Below are 20,459 nucleotides of genomic sequence, written 5' to 3'. Positions count from 1 at the left end.
GTGTGTGAACGGGCACACACACACGCACACGCGCACACACACACACCTGTGTGCCTCACACCTGGCTGGCCTGGGTCTTTCTGCAGAAAGGAGGGGGAGGGAAGAGGTGAGGGCTCCGGCCAGAGGGGAGAGAACGTTCAGGCTAAGAGGCATGGTTGCTCCTGGCACGCCCACTCAGCAGGTGCACACCCACTCCAGGTGCACGCCCACTTCAGGTACACGCCCCACACGGCAGGTGCACGCCCACCCCAGGTGCACGCCCACTCCAGGTGCACGCCCACCCCAGGTGCACGCCCACCCCAGGTGCACGCCCACCCCAGGTGCACACCCACTCCAGGTGCACGCCCACCCCAGGTGCACGCCCACTCCAGGTGCACGCCCACTCCAGGTGCACGCCCACCCCCAGTGCACACCCACTCCAGGTGCAACGCCCACCCCAGGTGCACGCCCACTCCAGGTGCACGCCCACTTGGCAGGTGCATGCCCACTCCAGGTTCTCAGACATCCACCACCCCAGCCCCGGGAGAGCTTCTGCATCTGACACCCTCAAACCCTGACCCGGGGGACCCTGCCTGCTGGGGCACAGATGTCTGCTGCTGACCAGGCCCTGAGGACAGTGGACGAGATGCAGGAGGGGAGCAGGCCCACTCCAGGAGGGGAGGTGTGGCCAGGACCCCAAACTCCCTCACACCCACACCCTCAGGCCAGACGCAGGCAGACACACACCTGGGAGGTCCCTGGATCCCCCCTCCCTGCTCAGAGCCTCCCAGAAGCCCCCACCCCTTCTCTGCCCTCCCCTACCATGGGCCCCCCCAGGCCCTCTGCGCCTGCTTCTGCGGTGGTCCAGCCACAGCACAGCAGAGCAGGGAGGGAGGGTCAAGAGTTTGCTGCGGCCCAGAGGCCTCCCCTTCCTGGAAGGACCGACCTCTGACGGCCTCCCCCCTGCAAAGCCCTAGCTCAGGCTCCTCAGCCCCACCTGCGGGCGCCCTCCGCTGTGCCTGACCAGCGCAGGACCCCACGTGTGGGTGCAGTGTCCCTCGCTGCCCAGCTGCGTGCGCTCCGCCCTGGGGTCCAGCCTCCATGTGCCGCTCCTGGGCAGACCACCAGCCCAAGGCCATGGCCGCCCACTTGTTACCCTGGGCCGTGGGTCGTGCCGGGTGGGGGAGGGGGTTCCTGGGCGTCCTGTCCCCCTAGGGCGCGCGGTCCAGCCTTACCAGCAGGGTCCCCCGGCGGGCTCGCACCCGGGCCAGGCGGCAGCGACCGCCAGCGCGGCTGGGAGCAGCAGCAGCAGCATGGTGGGCGCGGGCGCCGTGATGTGGCACTGCAGCCGGGACCGGACGGGCACAGAGCTCGCTCCCGCCCCCCACGAGCGAGCGAGCGGAGTCGGGTTACAACCAGGCGCCAGGACCGCGGGGAGGGGGCGGAGGACGGGCCAGCGGGCCCTCCCCATTGCCCCGCCCCCAGGGACGGGCGCCCTGCGGGGCTCAGTTTCCAGCCTCCTACCTGCCAGACTGGTCGCTGACCAGGTCGCCCCTGGTCCTGCCTGCATCCCATGCCTGGGCCAGCCTGGGCCGCTCGGACCCCAGCGCAGCGAGCCCGCCAGTCCCCAGCTCTGGCTCCATCCCCTGAGGGAGGGAGGGAATGGCCGCCGCTTCCCCACCTGCCAGGGTGTGGGGGCCCGAGGGTGGGGGGATGTGAGGTCCCTAGAAGGCAGGAGGCTCCCCTGTGGCCCGGGGTGACTTGCACCTCGGAGCCTGGCCTCGCTCGCACCCGGGGAGAAGCGCCCCCTGGTTTGCAACCAGCAGGGCCGCGGGGCCTGGCTCCAGGGCCTCGGTGAAAGGGGGCGGCACCAGCTCTGTGCACTGAGGGGACAGGGGCTGGTCCAGGAGGCAAAGGCTCCCTGGGGTGTCTCCCCTTCTCCCTCCCGCCTCCCCCCAGATGAGGGGGGCAATGTGGAGGGCAGAGAGCCCTCGCAGACAGGCCTGCCTCCACCTCCACCCGCCCTGTTCCCACATGCCTCCCCGCCCCCTGCCCGTGTCTGCATCCCCCCAGCCATCTGGGCAGGAGGCCAGAGGGGGCCCAGGACCCGTGGCCACAAGGTAAGGGAAAGGGGGGCCCCCTCTCGCTGTCTGCCCGGAGCCCCTCTCCCCTCCCAGCGCCTTTGAAGCCCTCCATGGAGCTGGCCGGGGATGACTCGACCACCCAGATGTGCACACACCTGCCTGCCGGCCCCTCTCGGCCCCTCAGCCTCAGCAGCCAGTGTGCCAGCGCGTGCGCATGCCTGAGCCCTGAGGACAGGGCCAGCCAGCGTCGCAGCACCGGGCGGTCCTCAGGAGCCACTGCTGTGGGCTCCCTTTACCAGCTGTGCCGGCAGCTGCCACTCAGCCCCAGGCGGGGTGCTGTGACGGGACCTGCTGTGGAGAAGGTGCAGGGGAAGGGCTTCGGCCCTCCTGGGCGCCTCCTGGACGCCAGTTGCCATCTCAGCGCCTCCGAGGTTGGGCGTCCGGGACCCACGCTGCCCTCCGCCCGCCTGCACCGCAGCTGCGTCCTCCCCGAGCCCTGGGCGCTCCAGCCAGTCTCCGGGCACTGCCCCCCCCCCGCCCCCCCCCCGGGCCTGCCTGAGGTCTCCGGCCCTCGCTGGGAGGGAAATCCAGGCCTCCCTCCCATGTGCCCAGGCGGAGATGGGTGTCCCCTACCTGCCCCTCCTGCCGGGGTCCGGGCTCTGAGCCTGCAGCCTCGGTGCCGGCTTTACGCCCCAGTTACAGCCTCTTTGGGGGTGCTTTGCTGAGTGGCACCCACAATACCGACACGGCTTTCAGCGGGCGCTTTTTAGATGCAATGGGAGGGCCAGTGCCGGCTGTTGTTCGCTCTAAGGCCCAGCGAGAAGGGCCCGGTCGCCCCGCTAGGACCCCCTGTGCCCTCCCCAGCGAAGCCGGAAGGAGCAGCCTCCCACCCGCTGCTTGGCCCAGAGGGCGAGTCACAGGCAGCTCCCCCTCCCCAAGGCCCCGAGGTGTGCGAGTCCTCCCCTCCCACCAGCACTCACCCCTCCAGCCAGCCCACTGGGTAATGGGCCACGACAGGGCCAGCCCGAAGCCAGACCTGCAAGGTCAGGGGGCAGGTGACCCGCAGAAGCCAGTGGACCTGAGCCACTCGGGGGGCTGGGTGGTGAGCCCACAGTGGCTGCCCATGGACCAGCCGCACATTCACGGCAAAGCAGGGCTGTCACTGCGCCGTGTGTAATTCATCCACGCGCTCCCCACCGCAGGCCGCGCCCCCGTCCTACTGGGCACTGCAGAGACCGTGTCAGCCACGCAGCCCGCTGGGAGCCACGCTGGTGCTGCTGGCTGCACTGAGGCAGCGGGAGCTCGGGAGCCCCCTGCACGTGGGCAGGCCTGGTCTGCTCATCTGGGGAGCTCAGCGGGCCTCTCTTTCCAGCAACAGCATAGCCGGCTTCGGGCTCCGGCTAAGCCAGCACGTCCCTTTGCACAGAAACCCAGACCCTTTGAGTCAGTGTTTACTGGCTCACGAAGTCCTTGGGACATCGTGCTGTTTTGCAAGGCATTTAAGTTCACATGAAAGGTATCTTTCAGCCCTAACCGGTGTTGCTCAGTGGATAGAGCGTCGGCCTGCGGACTGAAGGGTCCCAGGTTCAATTCCGGTCAAGGGCATGTGTGGGGCACGGTTATGGTATTTTGGCCAGGTTCAAGCCTCAGACTAATGGAAGGACAGGGTCCTCTCATTGCCACGTGCAAGTCCCAGCTGGAGGTCAGGGCCCTCCCAGCACAATCATAGCCAACGGCTGAGGTTGTAAGCTTGAACCTATGGTCCAAACACGTAGCCCCACGTGCCTTGTGCTAGAGTTCAGGTGCATGTAGTTGAGTGAGGTTGGAACTCACGAGAAAGCTGTAAACAATGTGATCACGCCCCTACTTTGCCTCGTGGCATCTGCTATAAAATAAAGACACGGCTTGTGGGCGCCGTCATTGTCTCCTCATCAGGGAGCAGCGTCCCACCAAGACCCAGCTATTGTTCTCTTATCTGTCTTTTCCTTAATCCTTTCTCCCCCGCACCCCCTTTACCTTTGGCCGCAACAAGCATGTACCTTGGTTGCGGGCACATCCCCAGTAGGGGGTGTGCAGGAGGCAGCTGATCGATGTTTCTTTCTCATCGATGTTTTTAACTCTCTATCCCTCTCCCTCCTCTCTGTAAAAAATCAATAAGATATATTTTTTAACATTTTTAAACAAGTATCTTTCAAATTAAAAAAAGACCGCAAGCCCAGTGAACAGCCAGCGCGGAGGGTGAGCCACAGTGGTGGCAGGGAGTGTTCTAGAATGCCCAGCGCAGACACAACTCGCAGCACCTTCCTGGGGCAGCGGGGCCTGAGTGGTCTTCTAGAAAATTCTGTGGAGGCTTCAGAGGGCAAAATGGAAGAGGAACAGTCACCACCTCACAGAAGTGTCTCCGTCCCCCTGTGGCACTGTCCGCAGGACGGGTATGCGCGCCCAGGAATGGATTCAGGCTGGGAGCGTGGACTTGCACATGGCAAGGCTGTGCTGGCTCAGGGCCCAGCCTGGCAACAGGCACACCCCCCCCCTCCCCCCCCCCCCTCCCCGGGAAGGAGTGTCACAGCCCGGCTCTGGGGTTCCGGGCAAGGGAGACCACGCCCTGCTTGGAGAGCACTGGGGGTGCCCAGGGGAGCCGGGCTCCCGGTCCCCCCTGCCCCCAGGAGCCAGGCAGTGATGTCACCTCAGTCTCACACCAGGAGCCACGCCCTGGGCGGGAAGGATACTTCCATTGAACTGCCTGGGGGGTTGTATTTTTTTGTTTAACTTTTTAAAAACCACTTCCTACCACACATGCCTAGTTCCCAGGCCTAGCAATAATTTATTGTATTTGAATCACATCTTATAACCACTGACATATGCCCTGCGGGGGTGGGAGGAGTGGCGGGGGCCATTAAAGAATCAGCCCAAAGCAGCCAAACAGCGCCCGCAGCTGGAAGGATGGACGGACAGAGATACTGACGGGCGTGCACCGTCTCACCAGACCTTGGGTGGGATCCACGGGGCCCCTCAGAGGCCCCCCGCCCCTGCTGGCCCCGATCATGCCCTCCCTGAGCCTGCAGGGCTCAGCCTGGCTGGCAGAACGGAGGAGGGACTGTGTCACTCATGCATTTGCTCACCACCCTCCACAAGCTCCCCTGTGCCAGGCCTGTGACATGCTGGCACCCCCTTGCCTTGAACGATGACATAAGATGGATGTGCACGGTCCCAGACACTGTCCCTGGTCCACTGGCAACAGTGGCAGTGGCCCCTCAGCCACTGGGCCCCTGAGGACACTGCTGTGACCAAGGGGAGCAGCCCTCTCGCTCCCCTGGGGCTGGGTGAGTGGCTGAGCTGGGGACGGTGGGCCTCCCTCCTGGCCGCTGCCCCGATGCCCGGGCTCTGCCTGCAGTTGTAACGCTCTGACCCTCTCGGGACCGAGAACCAGAGGCCTGGGGAGCGCCCGCAGGTGACACCCTCCATGCGCCACCCGCAGCGCCTGAAGGAGTGGAACTGAGCTCCGAGACCCGCAGACAGAAGCCCGCGCCCAGTGCGGTGGGGAAGGCGGTGAAACGCGGGCACTGCGGCTCAGGCGCGGGCACAGGGGGCAGGACGGAAGGCGTGTCGTAGCCAAGACCTGAGCAGGCGACCTCGCACACGCGAAGGCCGAGGACAGTCTCCACGCAGCGACAGGGTCAGGAGCACTGCCCTTGGCCGCCAGCACTGGGCACAAGGCAACGGGAAATCCACCGCCGGCCACCGGGCCCGCTTGGCTCGCGGAGGGCGCCAGGAGGGTCCAGTGACCGACCGCTGACAGGCCCTGGGCACACGGCGCAGGTGAAGGGGTGTCCGGTGCCCCAGGAGCCGGTGGCCAGCGACAGGTTCATCAGGAGGACTCCGGAGCGCGCGCAGCAGAGCAGCACCGGCGCGTTGGACAGCGGCGACTCCAGCACCAGCCGACAGCCAGCGGCTCTCCAGGTGCCCGCGGGGCAGTGGCAGCGGGGCCCTCGCCCAGGGCTCGGCTCCGGGAGCGGGCAGGGGAAGCGCCGTGGAGTCTCCGAGACGCAGAGCCGGCGGGCAGAGTCCGGAGCGGCGCGGGGAGCAGCTGCGAGCACAGAGTCCCAGGCGTCCGGGTCAAGCGCCCTGCGCTGCGGGGCTGGGAGCCGCCCCGGGCGGCCTGGAGCGCAGAGGCCCGGCACTCTCCACCGCCCGCGGCGCTGTCCCGGGTGCTGAAGGCGCTCGCGGGGCCCGCCCAGGCGCAGAGCGGCGGGGGCTGAATCTCGGTGGGAGGGCGCGGGGTGCAGGTGCGCAGAGGTCTCTTTGTAGTAGCCTCGTTCTCTCTCCGCCCTCGTGGCGTGGCGGGAGGGTGCTCCGCGCCCCGACGTCCAGGTGGGTCCCTGCAATGGTCGCCCCTCCTCAGGCGCTGACTCACGCGCGCGCGCGCGCGCGCGCGCGCGGCTGAGACTCTAGCGGGCGGGTCTGCTCCTGGGAGGCGTTGCCTCTCACCTTGAGCCTCGCCTTCGCCTGTGCTGGTACCACACTGGAGTGACCCCAGAGGTTTGTGGGGGGCGGGGAGCCGTGCAGAGCAAGCACAGGGAGCTAGAGAGAGAAAGATCTTTCAGGCTGGGTAGCTCCCCCTTCCCTCCCCTCCCCCAGCTCAGGGCCCGGGACTGATCCTTATGGGAAAGGAAGACACAAACCAAACTCAGTGGTCATGGCACGATCTAGAGCTGATAAGCAAGCTGGGCAAAGAGGTGGAATACAGGATCCACACCCAAAACTGAGCCGCATTCTCATACACTAGCCCCAGACAGTCCCAAGGTCATACACTAGCCCCAGACAGTCCCAAGGTCATACACTAGCCCCAGACAGTCCCAAGGTCATACACTAGCCAGGGACAATTCCAAGGTCAAACACTAGCCCCAGACAGTCCCAAGGTCATACACTAGCCAGGGACAATTCCAAGGTCAAACACTAACCCCAGACAATCCTAAGGTAGAATTAAGAAAATTCCACAATAGCATCAGAACAAACAAACAAACAAAAAATCCTGAAGAATAAGTTTAACCAAAGACATGCAAGACTTGTACACCAAAAACTACAAAATAATGTTGAAAGTAAATCCCCAAATAAAGTGGAAAGGCATTTTGGGTTCAGGGACTGTGAGACCTAACATCTCATCAGGATGGCAAAACCGCCCAAGACGATCTACAGCTCCCATGCAGTCTCTGTCAGAGTTCCAGTGGCCTGTCCGGCAAAAGTGGATGCACTGACCCTAAAATCCATGTGAACTGGAAAGGGGGCCCAAACAGCCAAGACCACCTTGAAAAAGAAGAACAAAGTTGGGCAGACACTTCCTGGTTTCAGAACTTACCACGAAGCTGAAGTCAGCAAGACAGGTTGGTTCTGCCATGAGGAGAAACGTGGACCAATGAAGAAGAACTGAGAACCCAGAAATAAACCGACACTGTTATGGCCAATTGATTTTCTACAAGGACCAAGACCGTTCATGGGGACCGGCCTGGTGAACAAACAGAGCAGGAACTATTGGCTAGCCACATGCAGAAAATAAGAAATGTGGATCCCTACCTCACACCACATACAAAACTAACCCAACATGAACTCAAAGACCTATCTCAGTGAAAAAGCTAAAGCTATAAAACTCCTAGAAGGAAACACAGGTGTAAGGTTTTGTGAGCTTAGACTTGGCAACAGTTCCTCACATATGAAATCAAAAGCATGAGCAATAAAAGAAAAAATAAATAGGACTTAATCCAAATTAAATACTTTTGTTGCAATGAATATGCTCAGGAAAGTGAAAAGAACACTCAGAAGGAGATGAAATATTTGCAAATCATAAATCTGATGAGGGCATAGTGTCTAGAATCCTAAATAATAAAACCCTGATGTGCAAATCGACCAAACAGTGGAACAACCGCCAGAATGACCGGTTGCTGTGACGTGCACTGACCACCAGGGGCATATACTCAATGCAGGAGCTGCCCCCTGGTGGTCAGTGCGCTCCCACAGGGGGAGAGCCGCTCAGCCAGAAGCTGGGCTCACAGCTGGCACAGGGGGAGAGCCACTCAGCCAGAAGCTGGGCTCACAGCTGGCAAGCGCAGCGGCGGTGGCAGGAGCCTCTCCTGCCTCCGCTGCAGGTGAGCAGTAAGGAGTGAGGGGTCTCTGACTGGGAGAGCCCCAAACTGCAAGAGGGATGTCTGACTGATGGCTTAGGCCAGATCCTTGGGGGGATTGGGCCTAAGCTGGCAGGCGGACATCCCTGAGGGGTCCTGGACCCCAGGCAGGCCTGGCTGAGGCCCTCCCCCCCCCCCCCCAGTGCACAAATTTCGTGCACCGGGCCTCTAATATAACAATAAAAGGATAAAATGAACAAAGGATCTGAATAGGCATTTTCCAAACACGATGTTCAGATGGCATCACTGGCCACCAGGGAACTGCAAACCGAAACCACAGGAGACACCGCTCCTCACCCACTGGGACGGCTGCCGCCAAACACAGAAACGGCCAGCGCCGGTGAGGAGGTGGAGAAAAGGGAGCCGTGGGCACTGCCGGTGGGAACGCACAATGGTGCCGCCACTACGGAAAACAGTATGGAGATTCCTAAAAAAACACAGAGTTCCTATATGACCCAGAAACTGCACTCCTAGGTGTATAATTTAGTTTAAGAGACTTGAAAACACACGCCACACAAAAACTTGTACACAAATGTCCATAGCAGTATGTTAATCACAGCCCCCACGTGGAAACAAGCCACAGGCCCATCGACCAGTGAATGGTGGTTAAGCGTGGTGCATGCACACGACGGCACATTCCTCAGCCACGAAGAGCAATGGCACCCTGACACCTGCTACGCCGGGGGCAGACCTCGAAGGCATGCTGCTGAGTGAAATCAGACGCAGGAGCGTGCAGAACACGTGGCTTCCTTGCTATGAAACGTCCGTGATAGGCAGATCGGTAGAGGCCGAAGGCAGGTTGGAGGTTGCGGGGCGGGGCTGGCAGGTGAGGGCTTCCCTTTGGGGGGACGGAAGCGCCTGGAGCTGCACACGGTGATGCCGCACAACCTTGCGAACATGCTAGAACCACTGGGCTGCAGATTTGAACTGGGACCTTTTATGGTAAGTGAATTACATCTCAACAAACAACGCGATTTCGAAAGTAACGAAGACATGAGCGACGTTTCCCGGAACCAGCGGGGAAGTGAGAACCGGCCCCACGTTGGCGCCATTGGCTTCCCGGAGCCGGGAGCAGAGGCCGGTGCAGAAGAAAACAGACATGAAGAGGCAGTGGCTGAACACTCCCCAAATCTGGCAGAAGACACAAACTTGAAACGCTCCAAATGTCCTCCCCTGGGCGAACGGATGAACGAACGGGGCTACGTCCGTGTGACCACGTGACCGAGCGCCACCCAGCGATGCGAAGGCCTCGCGCTCCAGGGCCCGCCGTCCGCCTGCGCCTTCCCAGCAGTTCCTTCACCGACTCCGTCAGAGTTCGGATGCCGTCCTTCCTGTAGGTGACCTTCTGGAAAAGCAAAACCCTGGCACGCAGAGCAGGGCCGGTCGCCAGGGGTCAGGGGTCAAGGCTGGAGAGGGGCCCCCGGAGCGAGAGGGGCGCCCTGGAGGCTGGGCTGCTCTTGGCGGCTTGCATGCGGTGTGCTTGCACACATCTACACACGTGTTCGGACTCACAACACTGGACGCCAAAAGGCGTGTGGCCAGTATGATCATTGAAACAATAAAACATATCAACATGAAGAGCAAGACATTTTCTAAACCTGGATTCTGAGGAAGACCTCCTGGGAACCCCGATTAGGAAAAGGTGGAAGCCCGGCCGGCGTGGCTCAGGGGTGGAGCGTCGACCTATGAACCGGGAGGCCAGGGTTCGATTCCCAGTCAGGGCAGAGCCTGGGTTGTGGGCTCGATCCCCAGTGGGGGGCGTGCAGGAGGCAGCCGATTGATGATTCTCTCATCACTGATGCTTCTCTCTCCCTCTCGCTTCCTCTCAGAAAACAATAAACATGTTTTTAAATTGACCCTTCGTTACATGTTGTTTGAAGGGAGTGCATCTCGAGGGGACGCTGAGTCACGGGGATGTGGCTTATCGTCCAGGCAGCAGACCCCTGCAGGGCGCCTCCTAGGTGTCAGGGCGCCTCCTGGGTGTCAGGGCACCTCCTGGGTGTCAGGGCGCCTCCTGGGTGTCAGGGCACCTCCTGGGTGTCAGGGTTCAAGACTGCAGCCCTCCCCCCACAGGGGCAGCCACGGGGAGGGAGGGGCAGAGCCAGGACGCCCGCCCATGTGTTTTGCCATGAGCCTGGCTGCAGCCTGCTCCTCAAGCGCCCTCCCCTCCCCCCCCCCTCCCCCACCTCTGCCCTGGAGCCAGCGCCTCGCCTGGGGAATCTGCTTCCGGGCCTCACAGGCGGGAACACAGACCTCTGAAGCTGGAATATCTGGGATTCCGCAGGTGCCCCGCTGACCTCTTCCAGAAACATTTGCTGAGCAGCACATTCCTGAGCCGCCTCGAATGCATCTTCCTTTGGCCCGACAGACACCTTCCTCTCCGTGCGCTCCAGGGCCCGGAAACGCCTGGCTCAGCGAAGCCTGCGTTCTCTGCCTCTGCCCCTCCCGGGGCCTCCATGGAGACAGAGTCTGAGGCTCATGTCACCTCAGGGACACCTCCCCCAGGAAGCCCTCCTGACTACCCTCACCCCCTGGGGCAGGGTTACCTCCCTCAGCGCTTGTCAGGCTGTCTGTGGGGAAGAACCATCCACCTCAGGCCCAAACGTGGCCCGACTGGGTGGGACCGTGTACGTCCCGTGTCCCATGAGATTTGCCGTGTGAGCTGGTGTGTCCAGGGGCCTGAGATGCTGGAAACGTCTCCAGCCTCTTGCTCTTCGTTTCTGCGCTTGCCGTGGGCTCGTGAGCAGCACTTCAGGGACAGCCCCCCAGGCACCCCAGACGCTGCTCAGCTCTGGAGCATCCAGGACCCCAGGAGGAGCCCTCGAGGGAGGGGCCGGGTCCCAGGCAGCCGTCTCCGGGCGCCCAGAAGGCCCCAAATGTGAGCGCGAATGTGAGCGTTGGAGGAGCAGGGTAAGCGGGGTGAGCATGAAGTCCGCAGCTCACTGGCTCGGGCTCCGTGGCCCGGGCGCCAGTCCTTCCTTCCCGACCCTCCTGAGCTTGCTCTCGGCCCGTGCGGCCCGTGCGGGTAAATGTCTTCCCTTGCGATTGGTCCAGGAACCCCTCTCTAACCCGAGACCATGAGACAGCCTCCTGGGCATCCCCACGTGTGGGGGCTCACGGGCCAGGTCTCTGGCCAGGGCCGGTGTGGGCCTGGGGTGAGCGGGCTCTAGCGTCTTCACTGGCCGCGTGTCAGAGCTCCTGCCCTTCCCACACTGAATCGCAAAGGAAGCCGAGACCCGCTACCTGACTCGGGCCTCCCCTGGCCAACTCCTGTTCACCCCTCACGCCAGCTGGGTCTCCCTGCTCCCTGCTCCCGGCAGGCTTCTCTGGTGCCAGGCCTGGGCTGGTGGCTCCCGTCACAGAGAAACACACGGAAACGCAATCCAACACATTGGGGTCAGGCATCAAAGGTTAAAATCCCTTCCCCTTCAGCTGCGTGACCTTGGGCTGCGTGACCTTGGGCTGCGTGACCTTCGGGCAATTTCCTAAACTTGCCTTAACTGTTTCCTAGTCTATAAAGCAAATGTCACACAGGTGACCTTTACACGCTTCCTGCGCTAGCAGGACTGAGAGCGGACCTTACAGCCATCTCTTTCCTGTCTGCCCCGACCCCGCACTGACCAAGCGCTCCCTGGGGACAGAAGCCGAGTCTGCCCATGGGGTGCCGTGCCTGCTGAGCAGGGCCAGCGGAGGATTGCCGGCCGCGGTGAAGGGAGAACTGTGCCGGGAAGAGCCAGCAGCCTGGACGTGGCCGGAACCATCCCTCCCCGCTGAGCCCGCGGCCAGCCGGGAGAGGACTTCTCCAGATGGCCGGGCACCTCGCTGCATTCCGGCCGCCGCGCTCTCCAGCCGCGTGGCAGCCCGGAGCCGGCCAGAGGCTGGGCTGCTGAGCGGGGGTGGCTGGGGACCAGCCGGTCGCTCACCAGGGACACAGGGAGCAGGTTCAGATGGGGGCCCAGGTCCCCGACTTCCTCTCCAGCACTAAAAGCCTAACCGGGAAAGATGACGTGTTCAAAGCCCACCGGACCCTCAACAAGACGCCTTTGCCCGGGCCGGTGGCTCAGTGGTTAGGGCGTCAACTTGAGGGAGGAACGGTCCGGGTTCAATTCCCGGTCAAGGGCATGTACCTGGGTGCAGGCCCGATCCCGGCCTGGGTCGGGGTGTGCGCAGGGGGCAACCGATCGATGTGTCTCTCTCACATCGATGTTGCTCGCTCTCTCTCTGCTCCTTCTGTCCCTCCCTTCCACTCCCTGTAAAAAAAAGAAAAACCAATGGAAAAATAGACTCCGTGCCCTCTCAGGGTCCAGCCTGTGATGGGACAGGGTGGGAGGGGACAGAGACCTGGGCCCTGCCCTCCATCCGGTACTGCCCCACCACTCCCGTGGGCACCACCTCTCCTCATGCCAAAGGCCGGGTGGCTCATCCGAAGGGCCCGGGCTTTGGGGGTACTGTCCTTCCCGCCACTCGTGTGTCCACTCATTCACTCACCATCTCTCTGTGCCTCAGTTTCCTTGTTTGCGAAAGGGGGACCCTGACAGCACCGCCCCACTCGACCTGTGTGGGTGCCCAAGGGAGTGAGGACGTCTTCACGCATCATCTTGGCCTCCCGAGGGCGGAGCCAGCGGACAAGGAAGTCAGGCAGAGGGCAGCGGAGATAAAGCTTCAGCTTCATTTACTTCAAAGGCTGGACTCAGAGGAACACGGCTCAGACGTGTGGCAGTAACGGTCCCTAACGCCGGCCACCAGGGTGAGGCCACCGCCCACAGGGCTGGTCTGAGTGAGATCTGGCCGAGGTGGGTGGGGGGCGACCACACGCACATGGGCATGGACGAGGGCGGGAAGCGACACCTGCACCCACAGCTCGCTGCCCGCGGGGAAGGCCGTGTACAGGGGCCATGGGGCCGGCGACCGGAGCCTGGGAGGGGGGGAGGGGCTAGGAACACCCCTGTGGAGGACACAGGTGGGGAAAGTGCGTGCTACCCCACTCCCTCCAGCCAGGGCTGGGGGACGTTAGGGGGCGTCAGTTCCGGCTGCTTCTTGTAGACCCCTCAGGCTTCCTGCAGGACAGCCCGGGGGGTGTGAACAAAGACAGCGTTACTTCATCTCCGCTGGAGGCCTCTCTTCCCTCTCCCGCCTCCTGCCTGGCTCAGCCTCCAGCGTGACGCTGAGTGGACCGGGTGGGGCACATGTCCTGGCCTGGGCCTGTCTCTGAGGCATTTCTCCGCTCAAGTGTGACGTGGACAGGGGCTGCGAAGGTGCCTCCATCAGCGGCAGGAAGTCCTTCGGTCCTGGTGCTGAGAGCTTTTATCAGAAATGGACGTTGGATTGTGTCAAAGTATTTTTGTGGGGTTTTCTTGCCTCTGAGATGATCATGTGGTTTTACATTTTTAGCTTCTTAAAGTGGCAAATTATACCGATTGTTCCTTAGATGTTAAACCAACCTTGCATTCCGAGATAACTCTGGCTTGGACAACATATATGATCATATTTACATATTATTGGTTCCAATTTGCTAAAATTTTACACAAAAGCTTTGTACTTCTGTTCATAAGAGAGATCGGTGTGTGGTTTCCTTTCTCGTGGTGCTGTTGGGTTTGGTACTAGGGTGATGTGCGCCTCACAGAATGAGCTGAGAATTATTTCTTCCTCTTCATTTTCAAGAGGAGTTTGGGTGTAACTGGCAGAATTTTCCAGTGTCGCCACCTGGACCTAATTCTCTTTATGGGGAGGTTTTCACCTAGTAATTCAATTTCTCCAACAGATGCAAGGCTGTTCAGATGACCTTTCTCCTCTCCAGTGAGCCTGGTATTCAGGGAATTTGTCGGTTACAGCCAGGTTATTGGACTCACTGGCATGAAGTTGCTCACACGACTCCCTACTTTCCTCTCACGCCTGTGGAATCCGCAGCAACACCTTCCCCTGTTTCCGATATTGGTGATATTGGCAGGCTCTGTGCTAACAGGATCGCTTACCAAACAGGAAACCCTTTACCCAGACCCGCCGAGCCAGCTTCCCCAGCAGGGACTCCCGTCCTCCTTCCCTCCCTTCCCCTCGCACCCGTGCCCTGTGTCCGGCCGGGCCCCTCGATGGCAGAGCCATGTGGGATCGGGGACGGCTGCAAACCGCAGAAAACAGAACCAGGAGGCTGGGCCAGACCTGCGGGCCACTCTCTCAGGTGGATGCCAGCAGGTGGGCAGGCGGGAGGGGTGAGGCCGGCAGGTGGGCAGGAGGGGTGAGGCCGGCAGGTGGGCAGGCGAGAGGGGTGAGGCCGGCAGGTGGGCAGGCGAGAGGGGTGAGGCCGGCGGGGACCCAGACCTTACTTTTGGCTCCACCATCCTCAGTGTGTGGGGTCTGTCTTCAGCGTCACAGTGTGGCTGCTGGAGCTCCAGCAAGCACATCTGCCTCCCAGCCAAGAAGGGAAGAGCAGGGGCCTAGGGGGTGAGCACCTGCTGTCAGCCCCCCTCAGGGAACATTCCTGGAGTCTCACTCGAGTATTTCCACGCACACCTCACTGCCCGGGCCTGCAGCTGCAGCCTCCCCTGCTCTCATGTGTCCTGGGCTCCTCCCCGAAGGAGCTCTGAGGATGCCCCACGGGTGGAGAAACTGAGGCCCCGAGGAAAGGGCTCCCCTAGGGTCGCTGCCCTGCTGGCGACTCAGCTGGGTGACCACGCCAGCCACTGTCCTGTGTGGGCATAGCTGCACCGTCCTGCTGGCTCTGCGGACCCGGCTCTGAGGACCAGGTTCGGGAGGTCACCTGGAGCATTCAGGCGCTCACCCGCGCCCACGGGTGGACTGGCCCTGACACGGGCGGGCGGTGCCGCGTGGGGCCCAGCGACGGCTCCTGTCTCCTCCCAGGGCTCATCCCTCACGCTGCTCCCCGCCTTCGCCTTCCATCCCAGTGAGGGCACCCGGGCCCCTGGGAGCACAACACAGACAGAAAATGGGGCTTAGGGGCAAAAAGGAGAGCAGGGCAGAGCCCACCTGTGCTCAGGGCCGGGCAGGAAGCGTTCAAGCCTGGAGCAGCCGTCCCTGAGCAGGCGCACCTGCCCCAGGGCTCCCCTGTGCCCTAGGAGGTGAGGGTCCCCCCTCCTTTGCAGGTAGGAGCACAAGTTAAATGGCCTGAGGGCACCCGCTGCCAGGACTGTCCCCCGGAGCCCTGCTCCCCAGCCCTCCCGGGTCAGGACCCCCGCGGGCTGTCCGCTCTGCCCACTGCAGCCGGGTGGACCGGCCTTGGCCAGGGCCCGGGGAGCGTTTTCAAGGCAGAGATTCCTGAATCCAACTCAGTTCTTGGAAGTCCCTCTGCCTTCTCGGCCAGAGAGGAAGCAGCGCCCAGGCACGCCCTCCCTCACGGGCCAGAAGTCGTGCCTCGTGGAAGCGGGAGAGGCGGCCTCCGGCCGTGGGGCTGCTGCTGACGTGGCCGTGAGCTCGGGCCACCGCAGGGGTGTGGGGACCGCCCACGGGCCTGCGGGAGGAAGCCCTGCGTGCCACGTCGTCGAGGGCCTGGCTCCTGCAGGCTCGTCTGTGGGGCTCCTGCAGAGGGAGCTGAGGGGCTGCCCTGTCATCGTCCCCAGGGGCACACAGACCACGCGGGCCCCAGCCCAGGGCCTCCCAGCAGCCCTGCCACGCCCCCCGACCCCCTCCCCGCAAAGCCAGGAGGTGCTGCCCCTCACAGTGCCCACCCAGGGGGCAGACCCCGACCCGGAGACTCAGGAGTGCAGGGCTCGGCCTGTGTGCAGCCCCCGCGCCCTCCTGACGGCCACGCCTCCCGGGGCAGAGTCCTCCCTGAGGTTCAGGACCCCATAGACTGTCGACATCAGGGGACTGGGAGCCCCAGAGCTGAAGGACCCTAGAGCCACCTGCCTGTGTGCACCCGAGGCCCAGAGAGGGGCAGACCCCGTCACACAGCAGGCTGGCGACCGAGTGGGACATGACCGCGCCTCCTCCTAACCCAGGAGGCCGTGCACTCCCCTCCTCGGGCCAGGTTTCTCCTCTGCTCCTGGCGTGGGGGGAGGGGCAGAGCCTCCCCAGGGCCTGGTGGGCCCCCCCACTGGGTATAAGGAATTTAAAGTGGACGGCCGGGCCCCCCAGTGCGCGCACCGTGCACTGTGGGCAGCTGTTCTTAGGTCCCCCCCCCCCAAACCAGGTGACAGACTAGCGACAGCCGAGCACCAGCCCTCGCTCAGGGCTGATCAGCCTGGGGGTGCGAGGCCTCTAGAGAAATGGTTGCTGGCAGAGCAGGCAACTGTCACAGGTCACACGGTGGCAGCTGTCACTAGGGACCCCATCCGGGACCACGAAGCCCCCAGCATGGACGTCCCTGGTAACTCGCTGGAGGGGAGAGGGGTGTGGAGATGGGCAGGGGGAGGATGGTGCTATGGCGCCCTCACTCACTCACATTCATTCACAGATGTTCAGGCCCGAGCGTGCACCACGCCCATCCAGTGCCGCTTGTCCGGGCGGCCCAGTGGTCATAGCCTCAGCCCTCACTGTGCTGCCGGCAGTCACCTGGGGCGCCCGACAAGCACAGACTCGCCAGGTGACCCTCCCCTGCCCCCTGAGCTCCTTCCCTGGGGCAGGCAGGATGGGGAGACCCTGTGCGCTCAGGGCTGTTAGGACGGCACGCCCATTGCTGCTTCCTTGCTCAGCAGAGTTCCGATTACAAACCTGACTTACCTGAGTGCTGTTTTCTCGTTTCCATGGAAACCCCACTGCCCCTGATCAGCTCAGGGTGGCTGGCTGGGCCCCACAGGTCCACTAGCAGCCGGGCCTTCAGCCCCATGAGGGACACAGGGGGGGATGGGGCAGCGCTGGGCTGGAGGGAAACGGGCCCCAAAGAGATGGTGGGCCCAGGACTCAGAACTCACCTGGCCCCCCACTACACAGGCCAGCAAACAGAGGCTGGGGGGTGGGGGGAGCACCGGCCCTAGGTGACAGCAGTGTTGGGACCCGCTGGCAAATGGGACTGCGTTGTGGGCACATGGCCCGAGGCACCGCAAGCCCAGTGCACACATGGGAACAGCCACAGGGACGGGCTTCCCTCCAGCCAGCCCACGGGGCCTCCGGGCTCTGCCTGCACAGGTCATCGGCGGGCCCTCGGGGTCGCTGGAGGCTCACCTCTGTGGCCAGTCACCAGGAGGGGCCCAGGCTGCTGCTGGCCCCGCCCCCCGCCCCCCGCAGACAGGCAGCCCCTGCAGACACAGCAGATCCCCGAGTCCATGCCCCCAGCTTCCCAGGGGCGTTGGGTGCAGGCATTTCTGGGTTTAGGGCTCTGCCTCCTAGTGGACCCATCCCTGGGGACAGTGTGGGGTGCAGGGGTGAAGGAGCCTGTGGACCCTGGGCCCCTGCCTCCAGGCTGTGGGCGGAGTGGGCAGGGGCCTCACACCCGAGGATAAAGTAACAGAACCCAACTCCAGCTCCAGCCAAGAGCGGGAGGGAGGGAGGCGGTGGGGGCACAGAGCCGTCCTGAGCCCACAGGGGGCGGTGGAACTCAGGAGGCAGCCAGCCAGCCCCCCTCGGCCGCCTGCTCGCTGGGCGTGCTGCCGGGTGACCGGTCTCGTGACCATCCTCAGAGCAGACCTGTGCTCAGAGGCCAGCCTGCAGGGGAGCTGCGGCCTGGCCTGGGTCCCGCTCCCAGCAGTGAGCGGGTCACCCTGCTGTGCTGGGCGAGGGGCAGGGGGCGGCTGGCACTGGGCCCGCAGCAGGCGGTGCCCCTGGGAAACCAGCTCCAGGCAGGCAGCGGGGAGGGGATGGGGGAGGGGAGGGAGGGGGACACAGTGCTGGGGGAGGGGCCTGTGAAGATCTCCTGGCCCCCCAGGCTCCCGGCCAGGCCTGTAAGTGGGCGTGGTCACGGGCCTAGTCCTGCCAGCTCCAGGCGGACCGGGTGCTAGGTGGGCTCCAAGGGCAGCCCCCTCCGCCCTGCCTGAGCAAAGGCTCTGTTGACCAGCCCCCTTCCCCTACCGCCCCAGCTGCAGCAAGGCCCCCAGAGCCCGGACGCCTGGCTGACCACGCAGTGTTTTCCTTTGGAGCAAAGGGAGCTGAGCTGCGGTTTATTCCTGCCAAGAACAGCGCCCAGGGCTCCAAACCCGCCCCAGAGCCTCGGGGCCCAGCAGGCAGGCCCTGGGGAGGTGACTCGGGAGAAGTGCAACCCCGCTGGGCCCCCTGCCCTGGGCAGAGAACCCCAGGCTGGGGGAGGGGCCAGGACCACAGAGCCAGGACCAGAGGTTAAGTCAGGTTAAGCCGGCGCTGCACTGCCTGTGGAGCGGTGCCCTGGCTGCTGCCGCTGGCTCTGCACGGTCCTGGCTCGCCCTCGAGGGGCGGGGCAGGCGCGGGGCTCTGCTCTGCATTAGTTTCAGTAGGACATAGGCTCGAGACCCCAGGATCCGATCAGCGTCTCCTCCCGGGGTGCCTGGACTTAGGAGACCCCTGGTCCGCCCACTCCCAGTCCTTTCTGCAGCCTGGTCCCCTCAGTGTCCAGCAGGCGGCCCACCTGGAGCTGTGACAGCCCCGGGAGCCCCGTCTCCCAGGCCTGGGACATCGCTATCACACAGCCCTGGGGCCCAGCTCTGGTGCTGCCCTTCACTGTGTGGCCTAAGGCAAGTGCCTTAACCTCTCTGTCAGATTCCTCATCAGGAGAGAGAGAAAGGAAGGGAGAGGGAGAGGACACCCTCCTGGAGTGAGGCTGAGAGGCGACAGCCCAGCAGCTGAGGGCGGGTGAGCTTCCTGCTCCCCTCCTCCCTGACTCCACCAGACCCGAGAACTCAGCCCGCCCACCGCCCACCACCCACTGCCGCTCCAGGGCCACAGAGCCTTGGGGTCTCCTTCGCTTCTCTCACAGGCGAGGAGCAGAACAGGAAGCAGGGAGGGAGAAGTGTTTTCCGGAAGAGGAAATGGTCTAGGAAAAGGCTGGGAGGTGCACAGGGTCCGCGAGCAGCCCTCTCTCAACCTCAGCCTCTATACACACCTGCAGGCCCAGGGGAGCTCAGCCTCCACACACACCTGCAGGGCCAGGGAACAGCCTCCACACACACCTGCAGGGCCAGGGAACAGCCTCCACACACACCTGCAGGCCCAGGGAACAGCCTCCACACACACCTGCAGGGCCAGGGAACAGCCTCCACACACACCTGCAGGCCCAGGGAACAGCCTCCACACACACCTGCAGGGCCAGGGAACAGCCTCCACACACACCTGCAGGCCCAGGGAACAGCCTCCACACACACCTGAAGGGCCAGGGGAGCTCAGCCTCCACACACACCTGCAGGGCCAGGGAACAGCCTCCACACACACCTGCAGGGCCAGGGAACAGCCTCCACACACACCTGCAGGCCCAGGGAACAGCCTCCACACACACACCTGCAGGCCCAGGGAACAGCCTCCACACACACCTGCAGGGCCAGGGAACAGCCTCCACACACACCTGCAGGGCCAGGGAACAGCCTCCACACACACCTGCAGGCCCAGGGAACAGCCTCCACACACACACCTGCAGGCCCAGGGAACAGCCTCCACACACACCTGCAGGCCCAGGGAACAGCCTCCACACACACACCTGCAGGCCCAGGGAACAGCCTCCACACACACCTGCAGGGACAGGGAACAGCCTCCACACACACCTGCAGGCCCAGGGAACAGCCTCCACACACACCTGCAGGGCCAGGGAACAGCCTCCACACATACCTGCAGGGCCAGGGAACAGCCTCCACGCACACCTGCAGGCCCAGGGAACAGCCTCCACACACACCTGCAGGGCCAGGGAACAGCCTCCACACACACCTGCAGGGCCAGGGAACAGCCTCCACACACACCTGCAGGGCCAGGGAACAGCCTCCACACACACCTGCAGGGCCAGGGGGGCTCAGCCTCCACACACACCTGCAGGCCCAGGGAACAGCCTCCACACACACCTGCAGGGCCAGGGAACAGCCTCCACGCACACCTGCAGGCCCAGGGAACAGCCTCCACACACACCTGCAGGGCCAGGGAACAGCCTCCACACACACCTGCAGGCCCAGGGAACAGCCTCCACACACACACCTGCAGGCCCAGGGAACAGCCTCCACACACACCTGCAGGCCCAGGGAACAGCCTCCACACACACACCTGCAGGCCCAGGGAACAGCCTCCACACACACCTGCAGGGACAGGGAACAGCCTCCACACACACCTGCAGGCCCAGGGAACAGCCTCCACACACACCTGCAGGGCCAGGGAACAGCCTCCA

At 63.4% G+C, this 20,459-nt stretch overlaps 1 protein-coding gene across 1 annotated transcript in view; it reads right to left on the bottom strand.

Moving 5' to 3' along the window:
* The window catches only part of CPZ (carboxypeptidase Z), a 19,744-nt gene extending 18,450 nt beyond the window's left edge, over positions 1 to 1,294 (bottom strand). The window contains 1 exon segment of the mRNA XM_070411343.1: positions 1,215 to 1,294. Coding sequence (XP_070267444.1) covers positions 1,215 to 1,294 — 80 coding nt within the window.
* Between the last annotated feature and the right edge of the window lie 19,165 nt (positions 1,295 to 20,459).

The sequence above is a fragment of the Myotis yumanensis genome, unplaced genomic scaffold, assembly GCF_028538775.1.
Source record: "Myotis yumanensis isolate MYYU_CA2020_CCGP unplaced genomic scaffold, mMyoYum1.0.hap1 SCAF_1, whole genome shotgun sequence".
NCBI lineage: Eukaryota > Metazoa > Chordata > Mammalia > Chiroptera > Vespertilionidae > Myotis > Myotis yumanensis.
The sequence above is the reverse complement of the archived record's forward strand: the minus strand, read 5'-3'. Positions and strand labels throughout refer to the sequence as shown.